The 18,525-nt window shown below is 45.6% G+C and overlaps 1 protein-coding gene across 1 annotated transcript in view; it reads right to left on the bottom strand.

Annotated features, from left to right (window-relative positions):
- Window positions 1-18,525, bottom strand: part of LOC139057730 (acid-sensing ion channel 3-like) — a 46,126-nt gene that overhangs the window by 13,962 nt on the left and 13,639 nt on the right. Inside the window, exons 4-6 of the mRNA XM_070536478.1 lie at window positions 10,579-10,697; window positions 5,215-5,375; window positions 568-672 (exon numbers count right to left, since the gene is read on the bottom strand). Coding sequence (XP_070392579.1) covers window positions 568-672; window positions 5,215-5,375; window positions 10,579-10,697 — 385 coding nt within the window. The remainder of the gene's footprint in view (window positions 1-567; window positions 673-5,214; window positions 5,376-10,578; window positions 10,698-18,525) is intronic.

The raw sequence follows: 18,525 nt of genomic DNA, 5'->3' as shown, positions 1-18,525 counted from the left end.
AGCAGGAAAAAATGCGGAGATATTGTGAAGGAGTTTCACTAAACGGAAGACCAACGAGGGCGGAAGTGAATCCCAAAGCGTTGTCTCGTGGCTCGAGCGTTTGACGCGCGCAATAATGCATTTTCACATCCACTGCGTTATCACGGGCTCGCGTCGCCCTTCGCTATGCGTCGCCATTACAAATTCATTTGATCATCTATCGACAATTGGCAGCCTCTTAAGTCGACACAGTTGTTCGTAACAGAGCTTTGCATTTCTTGTAACGACCCGGGGTTCTCTAACGCTCACCAAAAGCTGGGTATTCAAGCGATGTTGCATTTCGTCCCCTATCGTAATGCGCCTGACATGGCCACAAAATTGAACCTGCGACCTCTTGCGCTATGGCTTTGGCTATGGAATGGCTATGGCAGACTGCCATAGCCATTCAGCCACCACAGCGGTAATCGACTTGAATTTCTTGAATTACGGATGATTTATGAAACTATTGCGGCGAGCAAGCAAAGACAACATGGGCAAGGGCACGCGATGGAGTGCCTGCGTGTTTACGAAGTAAATAGTGGCTACTACCTCGCGAGTGTACCGTGTGGTGTTCTGAAGGTAGTGCTTGAGCCTGCTGGGCCAGGTGTCTCTGCATGGAGGTTGATACGGCTCTGGGAGTGCTGTGCGCTTCCCCTGCAAGAGAGTGAAAAAGAAGAGGCCTTGAGGTTAGCCTATGCAGTGCCTGGTTATCTAACCATGCACTCAGAGAAGAAAAGGGGGGAAACATGGATAATGAAAAAGAAAGACAAGAATGGAAGATGCAGCCAGTGTGAACCCACACGCAGATGAATGTTCCCTGGCAGCCACAGGTGGGCTACAGTCCAGTCGCCTTCAAGAAGAGCAATAGGTTGTTGGAGCCACGTGTATGCAAGAGTGATGCTTCGAGGGCCACGGCAACTTTTTTCACTTAGAGCGCTCATTCCTTCAAACGCCGAGCGGTACGCCGAGCGTATCGCCGAAGTTGGGCAGTGGTACCTTCGGTGCCATTGCTCATGCTATGAAGTATGCTTCCGCTGCCTTCTCATGAACACTGACACGTGAAGTAAGTTCTCTTGGTCATCTCTGACACTCGCGGAAGAGGATTAGAGATTGAGGAAAACGTGGAATAGAATTCAAGTTTTGCGTTTGATAAAAGCAAATTACCGTGGTTGCTTGACAAGTTTCATGGGAATGGAAACGCGAAAGAACCAATGCAGTGATTTTCACTTGTCTCGCCATTGAATTGAATCAGAGTTGGTAAACGTTCAACGTGTTGATGTGTGGATGTGTATGCGCATGCGCAGAGGAGGGGAGTTTGGCGATGACACGAGCTATGGACGCTTTTCTCACCTCCGTTCCTTTCTTTTATTTTTTGTCTTCTCAGACGAAGAACAACGTGTCAAGCCGTTGCTTTAATTCCTTAGTACGAATTTGCTGCATTTTGTTAGTCAAAAAGCGCACTCACTCTATGCAGTCCCAATGGCGCACTTGCAGACTTGCAGGCTCACTTGCGAGTGACGAATTGGCCTGCAGGTATCAAGGACTATATTTGTACCACGGGCTGGCCTGCGTGCCATTTCTTAAACAAACATTCTGTTGTAGCATTCCTTTGTCTTGAATATCGCATTACATTGGAGAGTTTACTGACAGAAGCATGTTATAATCTTTATTTCCGGATGGGTACGTTATGTGCCCTATGTGTATTACATATTTGCTACCACATGCCTTTCTTTTTCGGTGCGTGCTAGATTAATACGAGATGTTTGATAACTCGCAATTCATTACTATATACTTATGCGCTTAATCGGTTCCTTTTTTATCTAAGTCTGTTGCTTTGTCTCTTCCCATTATATTGTACGCAATTTGTGCATTTGAATTACATTTTTCTGTAGTTCTACAAAGCAACGACATCTCTCTCCAAACAACATACACGACCATATCAAAACGAGAGAGCTTCTCGTGTATATGCGAAATCTATCAACTCAAGTTATTGTGTAATCTCTATCCTTCGCAATATTGCACAAACAGTATAAATGAAAATATAATGTAGAGAAGCACCAGAAGCAAATAATAAATCACGTTTGAAGGGTGTACAGCTGCTTTAAAACGACACTAACGTAGCTTTCCCGCAAACGCTGTTTCATCAAGAGAAAGAAGTAGACGTCTGAACTACAGTTCTGCTGCAGGTAAGAGGGCAAGCACGATGTAGGTACCCAAGGCGCGAATTCACCTCTCCCAACTTAGACCGTCTAGGCACCAAACTTACTACAAAATTTAGTAGAAGTAGTAAAAGGAACTCTGGGACTGCCATCGTTGAGAAACTATGGAACTGGTGCATAGGACATGGATTTATTTCAGTTTCATGCTTGGGGTGTTATTAAGCTTTATTTTTCAATATTTTCAAGAAATCATATATTTCCAACTTTAACATGAGGCTGTTTAGTGCAAAAACTCGAAAAAAAGAATGAAGATCGAGAGAGGCAAAAGGAAAGGAAAGACGAGTGCTACAGTTAGAACTGTTTATTCCAAAAACAGAGCATCCTATATATACACAAACATACACATGCGAAAATTCATAAAATACGCAAACAACGCCAGTCAGCCAAAGGCATTGCACTTATTTTTTTAATGCTTAGCAATCTCAGTTCCCAATCATAAAGCGTAACAGTAGTTTCACTCACGCATGCTAGACCAGTGGTTTGGATATTGTAGGCCTCTAACAGTTCACGTGCGGTTTTGTTCCTGCTTCTGCCTAGGATCCTGATATTAAAGAAACAGTGGTTCACAGTCGAGACAAGACCTACAATTCGCAGACAAGGGCGCAGTCGTATCCTTCTTTAAAATATTTGTGTGCTCTTTCATTCGATCGTTGACGCGGAGCCCAGTTTGCCCAATCTAGCACTTGCCACTGCTGAGCTGAATCAGATAAACTACTCTAGTGGAGCAATGCACATAACGTGCTGTACTTTACACCCGTTCCTAGCGCCACCCATGCTTCGGGGACAGAGACGGGCCAGCTTGTTCGCGGCAGAGAAGACCACAGGTACTCCATACCTTTTCGCCACCTTCTTAAGGTTGTGGCTAGCACTGTGAAGGTACGTGACCAGTTGTGCCTTTTTTTCTAGCTTTGCGCTCGACATCATCCGCCTTAGGCTTTTTGTCGCCTTTCAGCTTCTGGAGCAAAGTTTCCCCCACTGTCGTCAACACCGAGTGAAGGTAGCCGGCTTTTAAAAGCCGCTCAACATGACTGTCAAAACTCATCTTGATCCTATGATCACACGATTTTTTAAGCGCAAACACCAGGCAAGTGGTTCAATGTCTCGTTTTATAATTTACGAGTGGGGGCAATCGGATGGTAACAGCTCATTTTTTAGCACGTGGGGAGTAGCACCAACAAACGTAGTGTTTTAAAAACGCCACATTTAAATCTAAAAACTACAGCACGTTGGCAACCGGAATCTCGTGGGTAAAGTATACGCCATTGCCGTGAAGTTTAAAAAGGCTTAAAACCATGCTGATTTCATCGTTGTCAGTTGAAGAACACTGTTGGTCCAAAAGGATTAAAAACAAGCGTGTTGACTCCGTCAACAAATTTGTGGACGGAGTCGAAGCCATTCCCCTCCCTTCCGCGCTGCCTCCCCGCTTGCCTCCAGCATGGCGGGCCAGATTGAGCCGCGATCATCAGCCTGTTCTCCTTGCGCCAGGTCGCGAAATGCGCACTTGCTGCCGGAGCCCAACACCGCCCTCTACCTCTCTCCCTCCATTCACCCACGGTCTTCAGCGCGACGGAAAACGGCGCGCTTGCTCTCCGCTTTCCTCGTTCGCGCGCGCCAGATTAGGCCGCAATCGTCGGCTTCCGTCGCGTGCTTTCACTCGCGCATACAGCATGCGACCCGTGGCGATGGTGTTATTGCTCTTGAACTTTACACGTCACATCATGGTGACAGCGACGACAAAAATGTGCTTGGAGTGTCCATAAAATTGTCATCTCGATAAAATACAAAAACCTGACCTTGAAATACGAGCCTCAACGCGAGAGGCTGCGCATTGCAAGAGGAACAAACAATAATCAAAACGCAGAACAAATGAAAGCACCACGCGCTCGCAAGGTGGAACAGCGTCTTTACAATGGGTATTCATACGTTCACGTTTACATTCGACCATGTTTTGCATTTGGGGCTACGCTGAAGGTTTGCCCTTTCGCGTCTGTCGCGCTCACGGTATAAGATAAAATTGTACCTCACACGGGTGCTCGCGTTTCAAGAGACGCCAACCGTAATCAGTAAGGAAGGTATGTGTCGCTAAGCCGGCTGGCGGACAAACACCCACTGGTAAACGCACAGTTGAAAAAGTTCACTATAATAACGGTGTCTGGTCATTTGGCGGATGCCAGTACTTTTTTGTGAGAACCGGGTACAGATCGCAATCAAGGACACTCTACACTAACCATACTCATCAAACTACTTGTACTTGTTATCAAGCGCAATGTATAGTGCATTTTTACGCAAAGGGCACCTACACAATGTTTAAGACATATTTATAAGAGCTAATTGCACACCGCGCTTAGCACATGTTATTTCAGACAAAATGAAGGAATTTCTTCCTTTGCTTTTTTTTCCGCGACACACGTTTTGTACACTGCAGGAAATGTTTGGAGAATGCTTTCCTAGTCGTGCTCAATGCGGAACATTGTCGGTCTTCATTACAAAAGGAATATCCAGTTGTTTTCAGGAAGCTGGTTCGTCTCTTAAAGCATACGTTCCTTGACCTTTCCACGAACCGAGTTCATATACTGACGCACCCACACTCCAGTACCTTAGATGCCCTGCATATCACACGGAATCGGATGAGATTCCGACTAACCACAACCAACTTTTTTATGAAAGTTCGCGAAATTGTTTCCTGTAATGCCAGCATATCTTAGAACAGAAACATTTTTTTCTTCACTACGGAACTCATGTCAACTCTTGACCTACGCGTTAAGATAGAAGTGATGAAAGTTATGACTATTGGTTGAATTCAGCCACCCACTTCAAAAAACCTGTCCTATCCACGAGCGGACGCCAGCTGCCGCGCTGTGTATAGGCGACTTGCTCACACAAGCGTCCTTGCAAAATAAAAATAAAAAACACTTACAAGTAATTAATCTGGAATTAAATGTAAATTGTAATCTCGTGAGTGAACGCCACTAAATACCTGTCTTAGGCCGATGTATGTGATGTAACCAGGCTGGGCGAAGACTGAGTCTCCGCATGCGTCCGCCCTGAAGCCGCGCCCGTGCACCATGACCAAGAAACCCATCGCAGTACTGGTAGGCAGGTATTCTTGTGGCTGTACGTCCAGCGTGAGCGTCATTCCTGCGTCATCGTAATCACATCGCCTCACTTGCAATCGTGTACATCACTTGGCCGAACTCATATCCCGCTGCAAAACAGGCACAATCCGTAATAAAGTAACAGGCCAGAGGGCCACACAATGTGTTGGTGGAGCAGATGGTGGGCGCGAGGTAAGAACGGAGGTTGAATAACGCGCGTTATTGGCCTAGAAAAACCGGACTACCTAGCTTGGCATGCGGTAATTGGCAAGCGCCTTCACCCTGCTGCCACATTGAAGAACTGAAGGCCACATTCGCTGCGAGCAGGCACTATTTATCACCAGGACCCGACGGCACATACTCCGCGCTTGCAAACTTTGGAGAATAGACCAGAAATGCACGTCTTAGCCTATAGAACACATCATGATGTGGCGGGTTGGTCTTTACCACCTGGAAATCCAGTCATCTTGCCACACTCCTGAAGCCTGGGAAATATCCCTTGAAATTGTCATCTTACTGTCCCAAAGCACTAGCCAGCTGCGTCGGCAAGCTACTGGAAAGAATTATCCTCACAGGGTTATAATGGTACTTTGAACTTTACAACGTCTATACAGAGGTAACGGCTGGCTTTCGACGCGAATGCTTGTGCATAGGTAGCGCTATTGACCTTGTGATGTTTGTACAGCGCCGGAAACACATGACACGAAACATTGCGATCTTGCTATTTTAATTAATGGTATCTATGACAATATAGCTCCTCGTGAAATTCTGGGCACCTCAGTAGCTGTATAGGCTGGTTGGCACGTCTGTCGCTGGATACGCAGCTATTTGAATGGAATAAATTTCTCTGTGTTGGCTGAACACGGACAAACGCTGTCTAGTTATGCCAGTTGTGGTGCACCGCAAGACCTAGCCCTACTACGTTCAACCTACTGCTCCTGGGTCTTACTGATTCATTGCCGCAAAGCGTACAGCTCTCCATATATGCGAACTACAATTGCATATAGGCTTCAGCAGTGACAAGTGTATAATCAGCGCACGACTTCAGAAGGCTTCAAAGGCAGTGGCAACACATCTAAGAACTAAGAACAACAACTAAGATGGCAAGGACTGAAGTTTTCCCCTGAGAAGTGTACACTCGTTACTTTTGCCCGTAATCTGGATGAATGCTTTGTGGATGAATACCAAATTCTACGAAAAATACGAGCGCACCAACTTCTGGGTGTCATCGTTGGCAGACACTTGTCTTGGAGCCCTCATATTTCGTACCTGACAAACCATTTCGCCGCTATTGTGAACCATATCGAGCTTTCCGATGGGGCGTCCTGGGGCGCTGCAGTACCGTACGAATGGTTCAATTATATAAAGCGTTATTTTTGGGCTCTCTGTGGTACAGCTTACATTTACTATGAAATGTTTTCACGACAAATACTCGTGCCTTGAATGCGTGCAAGCCCAAGCACTCATAACGTGTCTTGGTCTCCCAAAAAATACATCATCGATCGCGACAGTGGCCGTTGCATGGTATTCTCATATCACAGTTTACATTGCTACGGCTGTCCCGAGAGCAATCATCCGACACCTCACTCGGATTTCCTCACAGCACCTTGCTTCCTTGTCAGCAAAGAGGCCACTTTAACTATTTGCCAAAATAATTGTAAGTAACATCAAACCTGCGTGCCAACACAATTCACACCTGTTACACAAATGTGAACACTATTGTGATGTCTGTAGTGGCCGCAAGTACAAATGACAATTCTGGGCATCAAAAAGAAAGCTGTAGCGCTGTTGCAAGCTTTAAAGCAAGCAACTCTGGGACACTTTTTACAACGTGCGCAGGTTCGGCAGCATGTCTATACAGATGGTTCGGTAAAATTCAACATCTCTGCTCCTGCAGTCGTTATCGTGGCAAAACCTAAAGAAATCAAGTTGAAAACATCATGTGCGACCACATCGACGGGAGCCGAGCTTACTACACTGCGTGCTCCACTTAAATAATTAATCAGGGAACAGCGCAACAATGGACAGTTATCTGTGATTCCAAGGCAGCTCCCTTTCAGTGTGTGTGTGTGTGTGTGAAAACTTTTATTGTAATAAGGTCCGGAGGCTCGACTTCTCAAGCCAAGGCGGGCCGCTCCCACGTTGGCACTGTCAGGCCAAGCCTTTCAGCGACATCATGGGCCCTCTGGACTGCCCTTAGTTGGTCCTGAAACAATGGGCTTTGAATCCTTTTCTCCCACTGTATCCATTCTTCAACGAGGTTGGGGAGAGTCGCGGGACACCCCGCCAGCATATGTCTGATTCCAATGATGCCATTACAGTCATTGCAGTCCATCTTAATCTCCCTCTCTGGATATATTTTATTAATGGTGTACGGTGTGGGATATGTACCCGTTTGCGATAAGCGCAGTGAGACTGCCTGAGCCCTGTTCAGTTTTGAATGTGGCAATGGGAATTGTCTGCGTCCTAAACAGTAATGTTTGGTAGCATCATTGTATGTTATTAATTGATCTCTAGATTCCCTGGCTTGATGGTGAACGGCTCGGTTGTGACTGTCACGGTTAGCAAGTCCTCGTGCCAAGTCACGAGCAACCTCATTGAGGTTTACCCGAGTCTCGTCCACTTTCCCCATATGCGCAGGAAACCATCGGATTTCAGTTGTCATAATCACAATGTTTTCAAAACGTTTAGCTGCAACTCCAGCTACGTAGCCTTTATGAAAACACGTTACAGTGGATTTCGAATCACTGTAAATGAAGGCCCACTTATTACTCCTGATGGCTAGAGCAATTGCCGCTTGTTCCGCCACCATGGGGTCCTTGGTAAAAATGGTGAGAGCGTCTTGCACCTTCCCTTGATACTTTTATACAATGGCCGTATAGGCTTCTTTACCTTTCACCCAGGCAGCATCAACTATAGCTGCCAGTTGGTTCTGCTGCTCTATTTCCTTCAAGAGTGATTTAGCTCTTGCCTTTCTCCTTTCGACATTATATTCTGGATGCATGTTTCTGGGGAGAGGGTTGGTACTGATCTTGCTCCTAACTTCAGTCCTTAATTCTACTTCAGCCTCTATTGGGCTCTTTGATGTATTCAGTTCTGCACCTATTGCCTGTAATATGTTCCTGCCAGCTCATGACTTTGTCAAGCTTTCGTGTTGCGCTAGCTGTTGGGCCTCCGCAATTTCTTCCATTGTATTGTGCACCCCTAGACTCATGAGTTTGTCGGTTGCAGCGTTACTGGGTATCCCTAGGGCGACTTTAACGAGCTTCCTGAGCATCACATTAGGTTTGTTAACTTCTGCCGGCTTCCATTTGAATAATCCAGCCACATAAGTGAAGTGACAGAGAGCAAAGGCATCTATTAGCCTCAAAGCGCTGTCTTCTCCTAGGCATCTGTGTCTATTGGTAATTCTCCTTAATAACCTAATGACTTCATCTGTTTTATTCGAGATATGTATGCATTATGTGATATATGCCGACGACATAACCATATGGCGTGCCAAGGGCAATGTAGGCCAGACAGAGACTAGATTACAGGAAAGTTTATACGTTGTAGAGAACACACTGAAAGACATGGGTTTGAAATGCTCGGCAGCCAAATCAGAACTCTTAGTCAATAAACATTGCAGAAAAGGTCGTAAACCAAGAGGTTACATTCCGGAAGATGAGCCAAGAGTGTGCTTATACACTCATGAAGGATCCGCAATCAGTCTAGTTGAAAAAATCAAGGTTCTTGGGTAACACATAGATGGAAACAATACTAACTATAGAACAATACAACATAGCTCCCTTTCAGTGCATACAAAGTCTAATGCGCCGTGGACACAACGAACAATGGCGCTCAGAAGTTCGACCAACATATCGCAGCTATGACAAGGGACATAACATAACTTTTCAATGGTTTTCGGGACACTGCAACATCATCGGGAATGACAACGCCGGTGAAGTCATCTGATCTGCGCATTAAAGTGGTGAATGTGCTTTGATTTTACTTTGGCGAACAGACGCTGCGTTCCGCCTTTGCTGCAATTGATATCCTGTGAATGTACGTCGCGCGACCCCTGTGGGACTCGAACGATTTCACCATGTGTCGTTTACCTTCGTTATCTCCGAATATACAGATGCGCCTACCGCCGGGGTTAGCACGACGTGAACAGATGATGCTGTACCGTTTGGGGCAAGGCGTCGCATTTACATTCTGTTATTCCTTCCTGAATGGAATGGCCGACAGTCCCATCGTTGGTGATTCAGCTGTAATGAGGCGCTCATGCACATTATTTGTGTCTGTCCACGCTATAGTCCCGAGAGGTAAATGGCGTGCAGAGTGCTGGGCCAACTAGAGAAAAGCCCACTATCTGAACTAAAATCTACGAGGAAGTGCTCTGAAAGGAACTCCGGGCAGAAGCTTTACTCAGGCTACTAAGGTTTCTGCGATCTACGGGTGTTCTTAATAGACTTTAGGAACGCCATCCGCTACTGCTGTACGTGGATATTGGATAGAATGTACGTGTGTTGTTTGTACATGTCCCTCTTTTTCTCCATCTCTGTCTCTCTATGTGCACTCTTTCTCTTTTTGTCTCCCTACGCCCTAGTAATTCCCCCAGGCAGGGTAGGGTATTGCAGAGCACCAAGACGTCCGAGTGCCTTGTACGGCCCGAAGCAGGCATCGCCGAAAGAGAACCACGCATCAACAACACAACCACTAATATCGTTCATCGAGAGACGTGAACTACTCCGCCCGTTGTTGTAGATGAAAAACTAATGATTATTTTTGCTCACCATAGGATGTGTCAGCGTAGTGTGCTTTTGGGTATGGGTATGTCTGGAAGCGTTCTGGGAAGTCAAAAAAAGTTCGTATTTTCTAGTTCTTTTTTTGTGTGTGTGTAGATAAACGCAATTTAGTTCGACGTCCTCGTGTCTTATATCACGCATGCATTCCGGTGCATAAAAGCAGCAACGTACAAGCCATAGGCGCACTGAATAGACAGGCGGATCGCATTACAACAGTGAACGTACAGGTGCATGCTCATTTTCGAAATAGAATGTAATGGAATTTCTCTCAGCATGGCGACATAACAGCAACGAAAGCCTCAGCTGAGCCCTTGAGTACTTCTTGGTTCTTCTGAACCGAGCAGAAATTTTGGGCAGCCTTGGACAAATCGATGAAACTTCCAAATTGATTTGATCAAGATGGGAGTATGGCTGCCTTTCGATACGCTGCGCAACTTACTGAATAACTGCCCTCACCAGCATTCGGCGCCGAGACGGTGTGGTAGTTGAAGATGGAGGCATTGTGTTGCTCCTGCCCATGACAGTTGAGGCAGAAGCAGTTGCCGTACCGGGAGTCCAGGCGCCTTCGGAACAACCTAGACGCCCAGCGACAATGAGAATGTCCATACAGTTATTTCTGCATCACGTTGAAGTAAAGTTAAATGATTCAAGACGGCCAAGTGGAGAAATGTGCTTTGTGTAAAGAGTACGCGATACTACTTCATGCAAAACCGCGAATGATGTATGTAGTTTTGCCAGAAATAATATTATCCACAGCATGGTAGTAATATTTTATGCAGGACAATAAAAAAGCATATGTCCCGTACTTAGAAATATCGTATCCACATATGGGTACACCATGTAAAAACTCGTATGCTCTCATATTATTACATGGGATATCCTGTCAAGAAATCTCATGCGCCCCATAACCACATATATGAGCATAGGATATTTTAATACAAATACCTGCATGTTCCCATTTATGATAAAGAGGTCTGTCTCATATATCATGTGGGGTATGCTCTACATGATGACACCAAAAATCCCAGAGTTGCAGCGCTTTCAAGTCAAGTGTCTGTCCGCGCGTGTTCGTGACAACTATATTATTGCTGCTTATGCAGGTTGCTTTCTCCCTTGCCTAACAGGTTACACATCACACAGAACTTCATACTCCGGAATTTTGGCCTGCCAAACTGCACTGCAATGCAGCGTGAGAAACTCAGGGCAGCTGTTTTAAAAATGTTGTTCAGAAAAGGCGCTCAAATTTCAGGAACCTTTAGTTAGTGATGTCGAGAGGGAACGCCCTTCTAATAACATGTGTATTTAGGGCGCTTATTTGTAAATTTCATGGTGCATTATAGGAATGTTTCAATGCTGACCAAAAATATGTTGTAATGCAGCAAACATGTTAGAATTAAGTACCGTAAACACGCACGTCATTAAAAGGGCGTACGCTCTTGACGCTGCTACCTGAAAGTTGTTGAAATTCGAGTGACCTTCTGAAACGCCAATTTTTACAACGAAACGGTAGCCTCTAGTTGGTTAAACTTGACTTTCCGCGTCCGCGCCCGTCAGCAAAAATGTGGGCCGATCCCGGCTGCAGTGAAGGGCCAGGAGCAGCGGTTCGTGCCCCCGTAAGGCAGAGGCTTCAAGCAGTCGGCAGAGTGAAGCGAACAGTGCATACATTCTCTCAAATCACGCATACAACATGCGGAACAACATACGTTTCAATAAAGAACAAACATAAAACAAGCGTCCGAACCCCATAATTGATGATAAGGCGCTCCTGGTAACAATGCGAAGCACGTGTTCCTACCAGCATGCATTTCCCGGTGAAAATTACTGTTGTACAAGCTGCCACGCCGACAGCAGCTTGCGACATGGGGAATGACTTCCCTAGTCTCTCGTATGTGAGAGAACCAGTCGAGCAATTGATTTCAATGTTGTTGCGGCACCGCTATGGGCAGTGGCGTGCTGTCAAATTTACCTCTACTCCAACCACTCCAGTTACTGTAACTTACCATTACCATTCCACAATACAGAATTACATACACCTTTAAGCAGTTGTAGTGGCGGTTTTTAACAGCTTCGCTGGACATCCAATTTTGCAGGGCCGGGACGGCGAGACTATCTTGTTCACAATGCGGCCCACAATCCGGCAGCCCACTGGTGAACCGCGGTGAAGTTCGACAAATAGCCGGACGGGCATCGTTATATATTACCGGGCATGTATGTACCAAACGGCATAAGCCCTACAGAGGTGTTTGTTGTATGCTCCATTCTCTACGAAATTACACAGTGGAACAACAAACGGCACCATAACCTTCTCCATTCAACAAATATAAACCTTCAAGTGCGGAACCCCTTCAGTAAAGACAAGCTTTTTATGCCTTCTTAGCTAGGGTCCGGCGCGTATGCACAGTCGGCTTACAGCCGGATAAGGTGGGCCGGCCCTGAAGACCATGCAATGGCAAACCGGGCCGATCCCAGAAATTTCAAGGTGAAAAGTGGGCCAATTCCGAAAATAGTGTAATCTGCAGTAGTGTGGGTCACGTGGATCTCGCGGAGGGAGATTTGCGAGTCTTGCTGATTTGCCGGACAAGGCGCTAGATCGCTATGCTCCAAAACGTGTTGCAGAGGATGAACAGTATTATAACGTTTAGTTAACCGCTTCATGAAAGGTTCGCGTTACATAGATTGTAGAATGGGTGCTACGTCTGCAGAATTTTTTTTCACGTTGCTGTTCATTATTTCTGGAACAATTTAAAGCTCGTGCAGAAGGCTGATAAAGTTTTAACATATCTATCTTAGAATAATTCACTGCCCTAGTGTTAATAAAGTTGACAGTCACTTCAGCATGCGCTAAAGAGCAGGGACGCGAAAGTGTTCTCGTTCACAATACATTCATTACATAACTTGCCATTTTCATTCGAATGCGTTGTTAATTCCTATTGATTTCTCCCACCAAAAGTCGTGGGTTCTAGAGCCCAAATGAACTCTACCTTAATTAACTCTGCCCTAATTCGCACCAAAAATTGCGAGTTGGCCTTCCACCAAATGTCGTGAGTTCTAACTCCTCAATTAAGTATTTTTTTATTTCCGGTGTCTTAATTAACTTCGCCTTAATTAACACCAAGGGTAGTGGGTCTGATTCTCGACCTTCAAGATGTCAATTGGAATCCAACTTGGAGATTTTTATTAACAATTTCTTAATTACCGTCGTCTTAAGTTCCTTTTTCCCAGGGTAATCCATAGGGAAGGGGGGTCACGAAATTGGGTAATACATAAACACAATTACATACGCAGGCAATGCAATACATCATACTGCACAAACAAGTGAACAAGAGATTACAAGTTAAGCGACAGCAAATGTCTGATTGAAGTGTATTTACAAGCTGCAGGCACAGAAATACAAATATATACAATGATCATGCATTATAAAGCCGTAAAATTTGTAAAAAAGAACAACAGAGCAAGAAACGCCTCACACACTGTAACAGGTGTTGTCGACAAGCTCATGGAATATGAGCTTTCGAACAATGACTAGGCTGGGCGGACATATTTAATTATTCCAATCGATTATTGTTCTAGATATGAAAGACTGGGTGAAATGACGCGTTTGAAGCATGATCGCCTAGAGTAAAAATTACAGAAGGCATTTTAATAAAAACATTCATGAAGCAAGTTGTGATACTAAAGTTTATGAACAAGCCAAAGCCGAGTGATTTGTCAGCGGCGTGAAAAATTGTCCAGTTTAGCACGCCTTTTTAGTACCGTTACGCTTGAGTATCGTGAAAAATCAAAATAAGGTAACCGAACAGCACGGTTTTGCAAGGATTCGATGTCGTCACTTATGCTCAGGGTTCCGAATGGCTGACGCATATTTGATTTTTGGGCCTACTAGGGTGACATATGCTGGTCTACGCAAGTGTGAACGAGCGCGTTTCATGTTCAGCTGCAGCAAGACGAGTGAACGGTTTGCTCAAGCTAGAGTGTGCTCAATGTGTGCATTACATGCTAAATCTTAAGTTAAATGAACACGAAGCTATTTGTGGGAAGGCGCATGCTCTATTATCTTTTTTCTTAATCGAGCACGTATATATAAAGACGTGTACTGGAACGGTTACTGGTAGAAACGTTAATTTAGTCCTAGAAAGATTAAGCAGCATTAGCCATCTTGAGCACCACACCTTATTTGTTTCAATGTCCGGTTGAATAACAGGGCCGTCAATGTCGCATGAAACTATATGGCGTATTACGCAATTGTCGCAAAAAATCGAATTTTCGAACAAACACTCTTTGCTAAATCGTTATTATGGAATAGAAAGTTCAACGACGATTACGGTACTCCCTAATGCGAAGTTTGAGCGTATCTCGTTCGTGTTTTCATTTCGCGATATTTTGGCTGGCTCGGACAAACTGTCTCGTACGGCACGTTGCAAACGGAGTGAAGTGAAACGCAGAGCGACTGCCACGTTAATCTAGCGGTCGCGGGACGTTGCGCGTGGGTAACCCGCGGGCGCGATTCACAGCAGCCGCCATCGACAGACTTACCAGACGACGCGCACTAACCTGGCGCCATCTCACAGCCATCGTCGCCACCCTACGCTTTTCTTTTCACGCTTTCACCATACCTCTCTCCTCACTTTCCGCCTCATGGTTCCGCTGCATCCTCCTCCTCCTCTTTGCTCCTCGCATTTTTCATCCGCCGCTGCGGTCGGTGTTTGCTCTTTCGTCTTTCGCGCCGCTATGTGTATGTGTACGTAGGTTGAGTACACCTGCGGTCTTCTCCTTTCGTTGTCACCTATCAATGAATTTCTTTTCTTATGCAACCCTTTACTCATGTAACAACCAAACGTGTGCAACAGACGCTAAGAATTACAAAGTAGACCCACCAGTGCCGTTTTACGGCCTGCGAAAGTCTGGTATTTGCAATGCTGGGGAGCTTACGTAGTTCGTGTGGTGGAGTGAAGTGATTATTTGTGTTATCAACACAGCGCTTTGTTTTAATCCTGTGGCCGTCAAGTGATTTATTTCTTTTCTAATCTCAACGTGTGCCCTAGTGCACCTTGTTGATGAATTTTGTAGCAGTGCATGATTAAACAGCCTAAGAACCCGCGACAAAGGAAGAGACGGCATGCACAAAGCACTACGTATTTTGTTTCTTTTTGCATCGTGTCTTCAATTCTATTTGATATCGATAATACAGCTTACAACTCAGCAACCAAAAAACTGTCCGCACCTTTATATGAAAATCTTGAAATGCGTCCACAGCAGAAGCGCTACCGTCCACGCAAGTATTCGTTCATGTACAGGCATATAGGTTGTTGTCAGAAAAGAGTTGAGCTTCAAGATCACCCTGTGTGTCTTCATTCAGAGTGACGAGTAAAAGCGATGTGTATCACAATCTCACACTTGCTTGTAACTTAAAGCTGATCATTATACCCATCGAACAATTCACAACGCCACAAACCCCGAGTATGTTCATCGTGCAGGTATCACTCCAATGAGAAACAAGTACTCCTCCTATGCAGTTGACGTGCGCCTGGCGCCAGTCTCAAGGCGTACCCATGGCCGATACTACAGCTTGGATCCGAGCCCCTTTAAAGCTAACTACCACCGTCGATTCGAAGGCATCCTGTCCGGCTACTTCTTCGATGAGTCACGGCAGCAATCAGCCTTACGCGGTGAGCCCAAGGATGACAGTGTCTTTGTTGTGGACTTCCCAAAGACGTGGCTACATTTCGTGCTGCGGCGCCTCAAGGAGCACGTTAGAGAAACAGCTTCACAGAGCGCCGCGGCGTGTGGGGCAAATGTTTCCTTTCTGGAATATTATGCTGGCCGTGACAAGATTTACCCGCTGAGAGGGTCAGTGCAGTCATCAAGACGCATCTGTCTACCGAGAAAGTGCGCTTCTCGGAGGAAATCAGGTATTCAAACATCCCATCTCGTTCAATGTCGATCTAATAATTTCCTTCTCGCGACATTGCCTTTCGTGGCAAGCGACTAGACGCAAGCTTATTCAGGGAAGCTGCTCAGGCCCACGGTGAATATGAAATGCGCATGACGGGCTCGAAAGTGAGCGTGAAAACAACGTAGGTGAAAAGTTTGCATTCAATGGCATTTCGCCAGTGCTGTTTGGCCCTGACTGAACAACGATAGCTCGCGAAAAGCCAAGCCCGGCGCCACAGTTTGAGCACGTAGGACACGCACATCCGGTGTCCTACATTTACAGCGCGCATCCGATTTATTCGAGAGGTCGCGGACTAACAGCTGTGCCCACGTGCGCACCGTCAAATATTCACAGTAACAAAATTTTGCAGCAAACAGAGAGCCTAGTTTCCGGTTTTGCAGATATATAGCCGCATCCGAGCAAAATTTCACCTTTAGCAAGTATGAGTGAATGCGTGTCACGAAAAACTCACGACAGCTGGCGTTTCAATGCGTTCCCATTCTTGCGCGCACTTTCCGGAGACTAACTGTTCATCTAGCTATGCATGTTTGTCTCAAATCGTATTCCCGTCTTCCTTGGTCACTGTGTAGGTCACGCTCGAATGGGTAGCCCGTCGGGCTGCTCTGCTGAGGAAATGACGCTCGAAACCAACCGTTGGACCAACTTTTTTTTTTCGCCGAGAACGGGCCAACGTGTATATACAAGGCGTTTTTCAGACTATACATGTATTTTATTTTTAAAAAATGTTATGAGCGCAGCGAACACGGCGTTCTTGCAGGCGTGTCCCTAGGCGAGGCAGACGTACATTGCAGCGAATAAAGTCAAGTCCGGTAGACTAAATGACAAAAAATTATTTATTAGATTTTTTGTAATGCCTTGTGGGTAGTTGAATGCATGACTAATTCGAAGGCAGTAACATTTTCATCCACCCCTATATATTGAAAATATCTCGTCTGAGCGCGTGCCGCTACGCTTCAGCGTCACGTACACGTAAAGATGTGCGGGACTAAGTTTAAATGGCGGCATTCCGTACCAAATTCTGAACAAGCACGCAGCCGCACACACTTGCCGACCAAAGCATGCCGTATCATTGGCTGCCGCCCGACTAGGCGATACATTCCGTTTCCCACTTCTTAGCGCTAGTCGTCACGGGGCGTTTCTGTTCGATATGATAGCTGGACCCCCTTTATGCGCTGATGCGGTGCTCTGTTTCGATCGTGTCGGGAGTTACCTTGAAATGCAATAATAAATATCTCGAATCAGGCGCGACTTTCAAGGTTTGTAAAGAATGGGGGTGCATTAAAATATGACTGCCTGTAATTTCGCCATTTAAACACTGCCCCTAAGGCATTTTTACGGAGTTGATAGCCACTTTGGCATACGCCAAAGGCGAAAGCTTGCGCGCTCAGCAGGCATTCATTCAATTAATAACAAATGCGTTGTTACTTCCTCTTACTTGTTTTCGCCCACCGAAGGTGGTTGGTTCGTGTGCCTTCGTAAATTCTGTCTAAGTTGTGCCTTAATTAACACCAAAGGGCGTAGGTTCGACTCCCACTAGTGATCGTGCGTTCAACCATCATTGGTGGCGCCATAGATTTTGGTGCCATTGAATTTCGGTCCCACTAAAGGTGAAGGGTTCCACACCTACCAAGGCCGTGGGTTCGAGTGGCTAAATAACTCTCCTAATTAACTGCCCTAATTTACCCATGCCCTAATTTGCCTTAACACCAGAGGTCGTGCGTTCAAGTGTCTTAAATAAAACTATCTTAATTAATTCTGCCTTAATCATCTTAACTAACACCACAGGTCATGAGTTTGAGCACCTTAACTATAATTTAATTAACTGTGCCTTAATTCATCAACGCCAGAGGTCGTGGGTTCGAGTGTCTTAACACCAAACCTCGTGCGTTCCACTTCCACCAGTGGTCTTGGGTTCGAGTCTCACAAACGGTCGTGGATAGCACCATCAAATTCGGTGCCATTACGCCGGAGAGTCAATTTTTCGATAACGCCGGACAATCGATTTTTCGACTCATGAGGCGCTTAAGGCTGTCGCCTTAAAAGAAGATGGTTTGTTGTTATTCTTCTTGAGCCTAAGTTATTAGAAACAAAGCATGTGCGCCTCGCCTAGGAACTCATCTGCACAAAGGTCATGTTCACTGCGCTTCTTACTTTCTTATTTAAAAAAAACATCTGTATTGCCCCCCAGAACTTCGTACGTGCCACTCTTCAGGAAATCTCATTCGTGCCGGCATGGGTCACTGTAGATGCGAGATTGATCAGGTATTTGGAGCACAGGGTGTGGGCTACTCTGTCTGTGCTGGTTTTCAATAAACCTCTTTGGTGCCAGCTTGAGTCACTGGGTATGTGCCATTAGGTGTGGGCCTAGCTTCCGTGATCGTCTTTCACGCCAACTTGGGTAACTTATGTGCTACTCGGAATGTGTCGGTCTACAATGACAAAAAATATAT

This window comes from Dermacentor albipictus, chromosome 3 (assembly GCF_038994185.2).
Source record: "Dermacentor albipictus isolate Rhodes 1998 colony chromosome 3, USDA_Dalb.pri_finalv2, whole genome shotgun sequence".
In the NCBI taxonomy this organism is placed as follows: domain Eukaryota; kingdom Metazoa; phylum Arthropoda; class Arachnida; order Ixodida; family Ixodidae; genus Dermacentor; species Dermacentor albipictus.
The sequence above is the reverse complement of the archived record's forward strand: the minus strand, read 5'-3'. Positions and strand labels throughout refer to the sequence as shown.